The sequence below is a fragment of the Brachyhypopomus gauderio genome, chromosome 11, assembly GCF_052324685.1.
Source record: "Brachyhypopomus gauderio isolate BG-103 chromosome 11, BGAUD_0.2, whole genome shotgun sequence".
Classification (NCBI taxonomy): Eukaryota; Metazoa; Chordata; class Actinopteri; order Gymnotiformes; family Hypopomidae; genus Brachyhypopomus; species Brachyhypopomus gauderio.
This window is the reverse complement of record NC_135221.1, coordinates 16,259,638-16,270,867: the sequence shown is the minus strand read 5'-3', so window position 1 is coordinate 16,270,867 and position 11,230 is coordinate 16,259,638. Positions and strand designations below refer to the sequence as shown.

Below are 11,230 nucleotides of genomic sequence, written 5' to 3'. Positions count from 1 at the left end.
TACGCCACTTGTCGAGCACTTGCCTAATAAATGACAACTGCCACGCCTACTATGTTTGGTGCCTACAGTTGTGATCAAATTTATTCAACCCCCAATGCTGCGAAGGGTTTTATGGAATTCAGTGCACATTTGTAATTGTGTTCATAATGAAATCTTACAAGGACTTGTTAAAGAACTAAATGCAACTAAGATAGCATCAATTTTTTTTGTCATAAAGTATTAAATGGCCTTTTTGTGATTTCTTCATTGACACAATTATTCAACCCCTTTACGACTACCACTCCTAAGAACAGAGGTTCATTCCAGTGTTTTCCATCAGGTATTGAAAACATCTGTGGATGTCAACGAGCAGCAATCAAGCATGATAAGCACCAATTAGGCAGATTTAAAAGGACTGTAATACTCAGCTCCTTCTAGACATCTACTGGTGTGTTTCCAAGCATGGTGAAGGCAAGAGAATGGTCCCAGAAGACAAGAGAAGAGGTTATTGCTCTTCACAAGAATGGCAATGGATATAAAAAGATTGCGAAGTTGTTAAATATTCCAAGAGACACTATCGGAAGTATCATTCGCAAGTTCAAGTTAAAGGGCACAGTGGAAACGTTACCTGGTCGTGGCAGAAAGAAGATCCTGACCGCGACTGCTGTGCGCTACCTGAAGCGTAATGTGGAGAAAAATCCCCGCGTGACTGCTAAGGAACTGAAAAAAGACCTGTCAGATGTGGGCACTGAAGTTTCAGCTCAGACAATAAGGCGCGCACTGCATAACGAAGACCTCCATGCCAGAACGCCCAGACGCACCCCCTTGCTGACTCCAAAGAACAAGAAAAGTCGACTGCAGTATGCCAAAAGTCATGTGGACAAGCCACAAAGGTTTTGGAACAGTGTACTGTGGTCAGATGAAACTAAATTAGAACTGTTTGGGACAATGGACCAGCGCTATGTTTGGAGAAGGAAGAACCAGGCTTATGAACAAAAGAACACCTTGCCTACTGTGAAGCATGGCGGGGGGTCAATTATGCTTTGGGGCTGTTTTGCTTCTAATGGTACAGGAAAGCTTCAACGTGTGCAGGGTACCATGAATTCCCTTCAGTACCAGGAGATCTTGGAGGAAAATGTGATGGAGTCAGTCACAAACCTGCGGCTTGGGAGACGTTGGACCTTCCAACAGGACAATGATCCGAAGCACACATCCAAGTCCACTAGAGCATGGTTGAACATGAAAGGCTGGAACATTCTAGAGTGGCCATCGCAATCACCAGACTTAAATCCAATTGAGAACCTCTGGTGGGACCTAAAGAAGGCAGTTGCAGTGCGCAAGCCTAAGAATGTGACTGAACTGGAGGCTTTTGCCCATGAAGAATGGGCTAAGATACCCATAGGTCGCTGCAAGACACTTGTGTCAAGCTATGCTTCACGCTTGAAAGCTGTCATAACTGGAAAAGGATGTTGTACTAAGTACTAAAAATTAATGTCACTAGGGGGTTGAATAAAACTGATAATGATGTGAGCACAGTAAAGACATTTGTGGTTATTCCATCATAAATATTATGTTATGTTTGTCTAATTTATAAGTGCCTCTTTGATATAATTGTAAATAAGATGACTGAAATGATCAAAATCAATGTCAAACTGGCCAAAACACTTTATTTCAGTGGGGGTTGAATAAATTTGATCACAACTGTATATTCAAAAAGCTATAATTTCCCCCATTTTGTCAGTACTGTGTTGTAGACAACAAAAACTATTATCCTGAAATGTGTACAACCCACACACTCTTTTACGCAATGCTAAATGGCATGTTTACTCATGCTATAGTAAACAAGCCTTCCATTCCTTCACTAATACTTTTTACAAATTAAGTCATTGTGGCAAAACACCTGTAAAGCAATAGGCCTGTCAAAAATTAAATGTTAATGGCTTTGTGGTTTCTAACCATGTATATGTGTAAAAATGGACAGATGTGGCAACAAAATCGGAACCTATTCTTAAAAATAACTCAAGCATCTTGTCATTATCTGAACTATTTTCGTTTTTTGTAGGTAAACATGCATCACACTCACAAACTTCAACACACTGACAAGTCACATCATTTTAATGAATGCATATTTTGACCAAAGTTCATTTGGTAATATGTTATTTTACAATTATAACCAAACACATTTCATTTATACTTTCACAATTCAATTGAGGGACATTCTTCATCACAAGGGCTATATAATATATTAGGCCCATTTAAAGATATACAGTAATAGTGCAATTTCAAAGACACTGTTAATTGCAATTATTTGTAGGACAATTAATCACTAGCCAAAAAAATCATGATAGGAATGGAAGCAACATGGTTTCCACTTATTCCACATTAAACTCATCTCAACTTGAAATGTTTACAGTTTATTTTGGATTTACATTCAACTTTGTAGGCAGTAGTTAAATTTATAGGAAATGTGGTGCCTTTGTGTAGTGGAATGAACAGAAGCCCTATATAAATGTCAATCTACATGAAGTATTATGTAAGACTAAAGATATTATTGCCTTAATCCTGTGACAGCCAATATGTCTCTAGCAGAAAGAGTGAGTGTGTTAGATGAGGGAGAAAACTTTTAGCCAAAGGTGGATTTGTTCCAAGCTACATTTTCTGCATCCATATCGAAGAAATTTATGTAGATCCTGAAACACATCGAAGAGAAGTTTTCAAAAAGAAGACTCACAATGTATCACGCAAAAATGGAAGAATACTCAGCTGCACCAGATATCATATCAGTTCGAGATTATTTGCAGCATTAATGACCAATTAATTAGTTTATAGTAAGCAGATGTATATCTCAAATATGGAAATACGAATGAATTGTATACCTATCAGGTGAAATCCCAAGGTGTTTGTTAAGCTTGTCCATTAGCAGCTTGGAATAATTTTTATTCATAGAGCCCCCAATCTTGCCGATGCTATGGAGGGAGCAGAGCGCGCAGGGGTCCGTGTTCCCCCCGAACATCATCATCTGATCCGGGATGATTTGTATGGCGATGTACTAACATTAACAGTCAAACAACACAACGTAAGAGTGCAGCATACATCATTTACAACGGACGCGGAACTTATATAACAGAGAAAGCCAACGGCCACATGTTAAAGTCACACTAATGACTAAAACAATGCAATAGCTAGTCCTAACTGCTGCATGACTGAGAAAAGTGCGTTAATGGTGGAGACAAATGGCAAGTTTGCTCCATAACTTAACATTTGCAGCACAATCGCAGTAATGATTGTAAGGTAATACTGATCAGGCCTAGGAAGCCAGCTACAGCAGTCCATGTGCGCAGTCATACTCACGTTGGCGGGTTTGCCCATTGCTTTAGCAAGATCCTGGGTCAGTTCAGACATTAGTGATGCAGGGACCGCATCCTTAGACACATTTGTGTTCACCACAAACATCGGCATGGCGAAAAGTTGTTGTAGGACCTCACAAGAGAACCGAGCCCACGATCCCAGATAAGATTATTACTCCCTTTTTTACGTTTCCTTTACGAATCACGTGATGAGACGCTAGAACAAAAGTTTACGCCCTCTATCGGATTAAAAGCGAAGTGTACAGTTAACATCTAACACAGCAATAAATATATTTCGAGACGTAAATAACGCACTGAAGTACACGGTGGTTTTTAGCCTATTAAATTGCATAGCATATCTGCAAAATATATCCAAATTTCTTTGTTACCTTAGCTGTGCAAGCTTTGTTTTCTATCATTTACGGTAAAAAAAAAAACATACACACATATACACGCGCATGCGCATACCCTCACGTCCGGAAACAATATTGTAGGCGAGAATGAAAAGCACTTGAGTTGAGAAGGTGAACGAACATACGGCGCGGACGGTTTTCTTCCCGTCCGCTTATGTACATAAACCAAGACCTTAAACTCGGTTCTTCCAGCCCAGGACGTCGGTTCGGTTCGGTTTCGTGTTACCTCAGCTGCAGTGTTTTGGGCAGAGCGCGCTATGAAAAGCTGAGGAGATTTAAGTGTGAAACTGTGTCTCAGGCGCCGCGTCGCGAAGTTACTTTACTTGATACATTTTTCTTCAGAAACAACGTTTATTAGTGAACGTCTAACGATTAATAACGATTAGTAATAAAGCAGTGGTCGAGTTTTGAGTGTTGTAACGCGAGTTCGGAGCCGATATCAAGTACATTAGTGCTACGTTTTATTTATAACGCGAACTAACTGGTTGAGAGATGCCGCTTTTGCGAGACTTAACGTGTGTGAGAGCTTGAAGTTTTAGTTACGGCCCACTGGCTCGCCGTTTATTCGCCTTGTGACACGACGTTTGTGGGCTAACCTTTCTCCAAAGTACCGGGGTTTGGGCGAATGTGGTCGCGGAGACGGTATATGGACCGAGAATAGCGTGTGTGTGAACCATGGAGGACTCCGTGAAAGCCTTTCAAGCACACCTGACCGCCGTCATGGACGGTCTGGTTCGCGCGTCGGTTTGCGAGATCACCAAACTCTTCCAGGACACCGTCAACGACTTCTTGGTGGAGATGTCGCTGAACAGGAAAGAAAACGAAGCCCTCAAACTGCGTCTACGGTTGACGGAGAGCAAGCTGAGGAACGAGCGAAAATACGGCATCGCCTGGGCGGCGGGTCGCCGTGCCGCGGGGCTGCTGTGTTCGGACGACGCCGTGGCCAAAAAGCACAAATTGGAGACGAGTAAGGGTGACCCAACTTGATCAGTGTCAGTGGGTTAACTTTGGCTCGCTTTATTGCAGCCAAAATGGAGTAAGTAACTGTAATGGCGACCTACTCCTCAGTTCTCAGTTTTCTCTCCTCCCTCTCCTCCTTTCCTCTGTCTCCCTCCCCCTCCTGATCTCCTCTCCTCCCCCCCTCCCCTCTCTCCCTCTCAGGAGGCAAGCAGGGGAAGGAGTGGAGCGGTGGTGCGTGGGAGGACGGGGCTGGAGGAGAGAGGGACGAGAGGAGGGACATGTTCCGCGTCCATCTGCCAACTGCAGGAGAGGGAGAGGAGCAGGAGGAGGAGAAGAGATGTGTCTCCGGGGAGAGGAAGGAGGCGGCCAACATTAAAGAGGAGGTGAGCAGCCAATCAGAAGAGAGGAAACAGCTGCAGGGAGAGAGGGAGGGTGAGCGAGGGAGTATGGCAGAGGAAAGGAAGGAGGTAGAGGGAGTGAAGGATTGAGAAGTATGAAACAAAGCAGGAGCAGTGAATTAAAAAGAGAAGCCCTTAATCAGAGTTTCATCACCAAATCTAATACCGCTGATGAACGTTGACCCGACATCCTGTGTGCGGTCACTTAGTTAAGACGAGGGGCAATCAACTGGTGGTGTTCAATAAACCCCAATAAACCTCAGAAACCCTTTAATGGAATGCAGATCAACAGCTTTTTGCATATTGTCTCTGCTGTCTCCCCTGTGCGCTGGTCGGTGTGAACAGGAGGAGGTCTGCAGGTCGGAGTCTCTCAGGCTGCTGCAGGAGGCCCTTCAGATGAGCCAGAGTGAGACCAGCTCTACCCACGGTGAGTGTGTGTGTGTGTGGGAGAAGGCAGTCAGGAAAGGCATTATGAGGCAGTGAGAGAAGGGTGTGCTCGGTGTGGGAAGCAGGGACGAGCGGCTTCACGCTGAACCGGGGAAATGCGGCGATACAGGACCGAACTGAGGGGGCTAGTTTCCCCCTGCTGCCTCGTCGATTTAGGTCAGATCTCACAACGTCCATAATACAATTTGTCAGTGTGGAAAATATTGTAAAAAATATTTCAACATACTTTATTTACGGTATGTAAACTTTTCTAGAACGTGTTTGAGTATCTGTCAGCTGTTAACTTTTTATTGACTGTACGGTGTGTGTGTGTGTTTGTGTTGGTGTGATCAGGAGAGCTGGGTCCGGCTTCTGTTGGGTCTGCTTCTGTTGGGGGTGAGGCATGGGAGGAGCAGCCCGCCCTGTCAGCAGAACCTATTAATAGTGGTGATGAACTCAGTGGGCTTGAGACCGCCCTAAAGGCGGAACGTGAGAGGGAGGAGGCGGGGTCTGTGCTGGACAGCCCCTCCCATGCTGGAGATGGATCTGAAAGTGTGGAATTCATAGGCCTGGATGGGTTGTGCAGTTCCCAACAGGACCTCACCCACCCAATACTCAAAGCTGAATCGTCTGAACTTCGAGCCCCATCGGCCACCGGGAGTCGGGAGGATGACGAGGAGGAAGAGTCGGGCCAAGAAAGCGGGGACCTCCTCCACTTCTGCCCGCAGTGCGGCGGCGGGTTCAACTCGGCCTCGGACCTGGCGGAGCACACGTGCCCTCTGGCGGAGGACCGGCCCTTCCACTGCTCGGCGTGCGGCCGGGCCTTCAGCCACCACTGGAGCCTGAAGAACCACGAGTGCGCGCAGGCCGGGGAGCAGCCGCACCGCTGCGAGCTGTGCGGCAAGCGCTTCACGCACTCGCGCTCGCTGGAGCGCCACCAGCTGGTGCACACGGGTGAGCGGCCGCACCGGTGCCCCCAGTGCGGCCGCAGCTTCAGCCGCCTGGGCAACCTGGAGCGGCACCAGCGCATCCACACGGGCGAGAGGCCGTACGAGTGCGGCGCCTGCGGGAAGCGATTCAGCCGCGTGGAGTACCTCAAGCGCCACCAGCAGATACACAGCGGCGAGCGGGCCGACAGGAACCCCCTGCACTGCGGCCAGTGCAGCCAGACGTTCGGCGACACGGAGCACCTCAAGCGCCACCAGTGCTTCCCCAGTGCCTGACGGCGGCGAGCTCCGCCCACTCGAGCTCCGCCCACTCGTTTAAACACTCCCCGTCTGAATGGAACGTGCCGGAAAGGCACCAGCTGACAGTATCTGTCAGGGAAAACTTCCAATTCAGGAGCATGTGCCATTCAGTGAATAAGCCGTGCCTAATGCAACAGGTTCCTTAATCAACAGACCTGATTCACTCATCACACAGTAGATTTGATAAACTCTCCCTCAGCTACAACACACTGCATGGGGCGGTCTTGTACTCCACCCATCGGGCAGAGAGAATTGCAAATTAATGTCCGATCAGTGATCTTTGGCCACGAGTGGTCTGAGACTTTTGGTTAATCTCCCCAACATACTGACGTAGATTCAGATGTCCTTGGAAAAGTTCATTAGTGCTTCCATCATCATATCAATGTAGAATCACACAAAATGCATCTGACTTTAATATTATTATGCAGCGTTGAATTGGATGTTTCATGCAGGTTCGTGCCAGTCTTCGAGCATGTAAATGAAAACAGATGTGAGTTTATTATTTTTTTGTTTGTTTGTTTGTTTAGCTTTTTTTTTTTTTATCCATCTTTCCCAGCCAAACCGGGACCCAAAAGTTCCCCATGCAGAACCCCTAAATGTGTCTGGTTGTGTTATCTTTAGGATTTTCACATAATTCTCACAGTCTGTTATGGATTTTGCCATCATTGTATGCCTCCATTCTTTATATTTTCTAAAAAAAAAAAAAAATTCAATGTGGTTCTATAGACCAGGTTTGTGAAAAAATTGTTTTTATTTACCACTTATTTTCATTGTGTAACTAAAATAAATGGTTTATTGGAGAATTTTTCACACTTTAAATTGACTTAAAATATCTACAGTTGGCATAAGTTCATAGCAAAATATTTGCAACTTTGATTTTACAAATATAAATTTGTCATATTCCTTTTTCAAATATATTTTTGACAGTAAACGGGGAAGAGAAATACGACAGCCAGACAAGTCTTCTCCTTCATGTCTTCAGCTCTACATACATGTGTATTAAATATACAAAATATCAAAATTCCACTTCTAGGTGAGCAATAGCAAAAGATGATGAAAACTAAGTCAAATTACCATGTGCTTATGTAGCCTCATGTACCACTCCAGCTATGTATGTCTGTGTAGCTTCATTTATCATTGCAGTCTCAGTTAAACCCAGAGAGTTTATGGCTAAATGTCTCAGGACTCTACATCCAGTGATTTGTATGTACAGAGCTTGTAGTGTGCTGAAATTTGTTAGAACCTAAGCATTATTATAACCTAAACAACCTTGGTATGTAAAAGCCATCAAAAAATCTCTCAGCATGCGTAATAGCCTTGGCTAATCTGAAACAAGTGCGTAATGTGTAGCATAGTGTACCAGCAGCATAAGGACTACCAGGAGTGATGTGTGTGGCCGTTCTTGGGCTGTTGGATGCGGTGGTGCCATGGTGTGGCGCTGCCTGATGGTGAAGGAGCATTGGCCCACGTGGCCCTCACTGTCCACCGCAGAAACCGCCACATCTCTGAAGCAGCAGGAAGCGTCCTCGGTCAGCAGGGTCACCACGTTGCCGTTTTTCATCCTTAACGGTATGGATGGTCTGTGAGGTCTAGTGGTTGTTGCTGGTGGTGATGCCAGCAGATACACTATATTGACAAAAGTATTCGCTCACCTTCCTTGACTCACATATGAGCTTAAGTGACATCCCATCCCATAATCCATTGGGTTCAGTATGACGTTGGTCCACCCTTTGCAGCTAGAACAGCTTCCAACTATTCTGGGAAGGTTGTCCACAAGGACATTCTTACAAAAGCGCATTTATGAGGTCACATACTGATGCTGGGTGAGAAGGCCTGGCTCTCATTCTCCACTCTAATTCATCCCAAAGGTGTTCTATCAGGTTGAGGTCAGGTCAGTGAAGTTTATCCACACCAGACTCTGCCATCCATGTCTTTATAGACCTTGCTTTGTGCAATGGTGCAGAGTCATGTTGAAAGAGGAAGGGGCCAGGTACAAACTGTTCCCACAAATTTTGGAGCATGGAATTGTCTTAGTATGCTGAAGCATTCAAGGGGCCAAGCCCACACCATAACCCCCCTCCATCAAATTTTACACTTGGCACAATGCAGTCAGACAAGTACCGTTCTCCTGGCAACCGCCAAACCCACACTCGTTCATCAAATTACCAGATGGAGAAGTGTGTCTCGTCACTCCAGAAAACGTGCCTCCATTTCTCTAGAGTCCAGTGGCTTTACACCACTGTATCCAACACTGCATTGGACTTGGTGATGTATGGCTTGGATGCAGCTGCTCAACCCATTTCATGAAGCTCTCTGTGAACTGTTCTTGAGGTAATCTGAAGGCCACGTGAAGCTTGGATCTCTGTAGTGATTGACTTTGCAGAAAGTTGATGACCTCTTCACATCTGCTGACCTGCTCCATCAGTTTACGTGAACTACCACTTCATGGCTGAGTTGTTGTCATTCCCAAACACTTCCATTTTCTTATTATACAGCTGACAGTTCACTGTGGAATATTTAGGAGTGAGGAAATTTCATGCCTGGATTTGTTGCACAGGTGGCATCCTATCACAGTTACACGCTGGAATACACTGAACTCCTGAGAGCGACTCATTCTTTCACAAATGTTTGTAAAGACAGTCTGCATGCCAATGTGCTTAATTCTATACACCTGTGGCCATGGAAGTGATTGGAACATCTGATTCCAGTAATTTGGATGGGTGAGCGATTACTTTTGGCAATATAGTGTATGTGGGTATCCTGGAATCCAGTGCCATTTTTGTCTGACATGAGAAATTACATGGGACATAATATTGATATATTTTTGCTAATGACCTGTTAATAAATGTTCTCACAAACCTTTAATGATCATGCACATGTATAGTGATGGCAGCCTCAATCCCACGAGTTTCCATGGTGAACGGGACTGACGCGGACTCACCCGGCTCCAGCTAGAGAGCTCTCCGTAACTATCGCATTCAAGTGAGAAGGACAGTTTTAAATAACAAGTTTTATTTATATGCTGCTTTTCCCAAACTCAAGGTCACTTTATGGATCAGGTCATGGAACAAAAATTGGATAAACATCAGGAAACTGTAGACATAAAAAATAGACCACATACAGAGCACAAGGCAATACAATAACATATATATATATACTAGACCAAGTGAGATAGGTGTTTGATTGCCTTTGGAAGGGCTGTCCGTCTCCGCCCCACCAATAGAAGAGTGAAGGGTACATTGGAAGGCGGGGCACTACGGCAAGAAACACGCCCTCGCCCAGTCTTGTCAAACTGGCATTTCTTAGAAGCTCTCCTGCCTTGCCCACCAACTCACTTGTACCACAGACAGCATGTCTGCACCTGATACAGTGAGCAGGAGAGTTGCATTCTGACCTGAAACACACACACACACACAGACGGTCCTAGGCTGCATCAGTGCGTGAACCACAGGACATGAGAGAGTCATAGGAGTGGTGTTCAGGAGGGATATCTGCAGGAAGCCTCTCCTCTAATGGGGCAGATCCAGGATGAGGTCCATCAAAAGTCCCTCCAAACTGGACCATAGAATTCAGGGTGCTGTGCCCTGCCAATGAACACATGCTCACTCATCATACAACACTGCATTATGGCATTCATAAAGATGACATTCATATATTTATTTGCCATTCCCCATTCATGCATTTATATGAGTGGCTTACCCATAATTCTGAGAGGGTACGTTTGGGAGAATGTGATGGCGATGGACCATGTGCCGGTTTGGTAGACTCAGTCTGTACAGATTCCCTATTCGGGGCACTGAAGCCAGTGAGTCTGAATCATCTGTATTAACCTGGGAAATACCTGCAAAGCAGCAATGTTATAAGTGGGTTTATGCTAACTGTATGTTCATACATATACGTTTGGTGAGCAAACACACAGACACAGTCAGTCTGTCAGTCCATCTGCAAGTTTAGACATGTATGTTTAGGTAAGTCTGTCCGTGTCATCTTTTGCTAACAGCTGTGTTACCTGAGGGCTTCTGAAGTGTGAAGATGAGTGACAGTCCTGTGATATATACAGTTACATTCTGAACTCTGCCATCTGTCAGGAAGAAGAATATGTCAGGCTTTGTAGAGGCTACCTGCAGAAGTGTCACCTGGACAGAGAATACTCAGATTGTATTTCTGAGTTTGTGTGTGTGTTGTGTGTATGTGTGTCTGCGTGTGTGCATATATGTCTCACCAGTGAATATGTAACAGAGTCCTCCTGACTGACAGGCCAATGCAAGTGTAGATTTGGTGACCTCGATCAAGAGCCCACCGGAGACCTGTGCCAATTGCTCATACAGGGAGTTGCTTGGTTGGTCACCGAATTCCTCCTCCTTGCTAGAGCGTTAGTCAGCAAGAATGACACCTAACACACACACACACACACACACACACATGTTTAAATGCACAAAGACATTTGTAGGAGTAGGAGA

At 45.2% G+C, this 11,230-nt stretch overlaps 2 protein-coding genes and 1 long non-coding RNA gene across 4 annotated transcripts in view; 1 reads left to right on the top strand and 2 right to left on the bottom strand.

The window, feature by feature from the left end:
* Positions 1–2,076: 2,076 nt before the first annotated feature.
* Positions 2,077–3,531, bottom strand: mif (macrophage migration inhibitory factor). Its single transcript, XM_077022374.1, has 3 exons — positions 3,331–3,531; positions 2,856–3,028; positions 2,077–2,669 (listed from the first exon to the last, which is right to left on the bottom strand). The coding sequence occupies exons 1-3, from the start codon at positions 3,436–3,438 to the stop codon at positions 2,603–2,605; spliced, it is 348 nt and encodes a 115-aa protein (XP_076878489.1). The 5' UTR covers positions 3,439–3,531; the 3' UTR covers positions 2,077–2,602.
* Positions 3,532–3,796: 265 nt separating this feature from the next.
* Positions 3,797–7,580, top strand: LOC143527273 (uncharacterized). Its single transcript, XM_077022373.1, has 4 exons — positions 3,797–4,706; positions 4,901–5,082; positions 5,443–5,524; positions 5,878–7,580. Exons 1-4 carry the CDS (start codon positions 4,415–4,417, stop codon positions 6,744–6,746), a joined length of 1,425 nt encoding a protein of 474 aa, XP_076878488.1. The 5' UTR covers positions 3,797–4,414; the 3' UTR covers positions 6,747–7,580.
* Positions 7,581–9,896: 2,316 nt separating this feature from the next.
* The window catches only part of LOC143527669 (uncharacterized), a 3,203-nt gene continuing 1,869 nt past the window's right edge, over positions 9,897–11,230 (bottom strand). The window contains exons 3-6 of one of the 2 annotated variants that reach the window (XR_013134215.1): positions 10,993–11,163; positions 10,780–10,906; positions 10,470–10,611; positions 9,897–10,354 (exon numbers count right to left, since the gene is read on the bottom strand). This is a non-coding gene — a long non-coding RNA (uncharacterized LOC143527669). The remainder of the gene's footprint in view (positions 10,355–10,469; positions 10,612–10,779; positions 10,907–10,992; positions 11,164–11,230) is intronic. The other variant, XR_013134214.1, reaches the window with a different exon arrangement.

Bases quoted from the DNA above. Each gene is read 5' to 3' on its own strand.
- mif (XM_077022374.1), bottom strand. From the start codon at position 3,438: ATGCCGATGTTTGTGGTGAACACAAATGTGTCTAAGGATGCGGTCCCT. The intron at 3,029-3,330 runs GTGAGTATGACT...TGTTAATGTTAG, and splicing joins CAATGGGCAAACCCGCCAAC to TACATCGCCATACAAATCAT. The intron at 2,670-2,855 runs GTATACAATTCA...GATGTGTTTCAG, and splicing joins CTTGGGATTTCACCTGATAG to GATCTACATAAATTTCTTCG.
- LOC143527273 (XM_077022373.1), top strand. From the start codon at position 4,415: ATGGAGGACTCCGTGAAAGCCTTTCAAGCACACCTGACCGCCGTCATG. The intron at 5,083-5,442 runs GTGAGCAGCCAA...CGGTGTGAACAG, and splicing joins CGGCCAACATTAAAGAGGAG to GAGGAGGTCTGCAGGTCGGA. The intron at 5,525-5,877 runs GTGAGTGTGTGT...TGGTGTGATCAG, and splicing joins TGAGACCAGCTCTACCCACG to GAGAGCTGGGTCCGGCTTCT.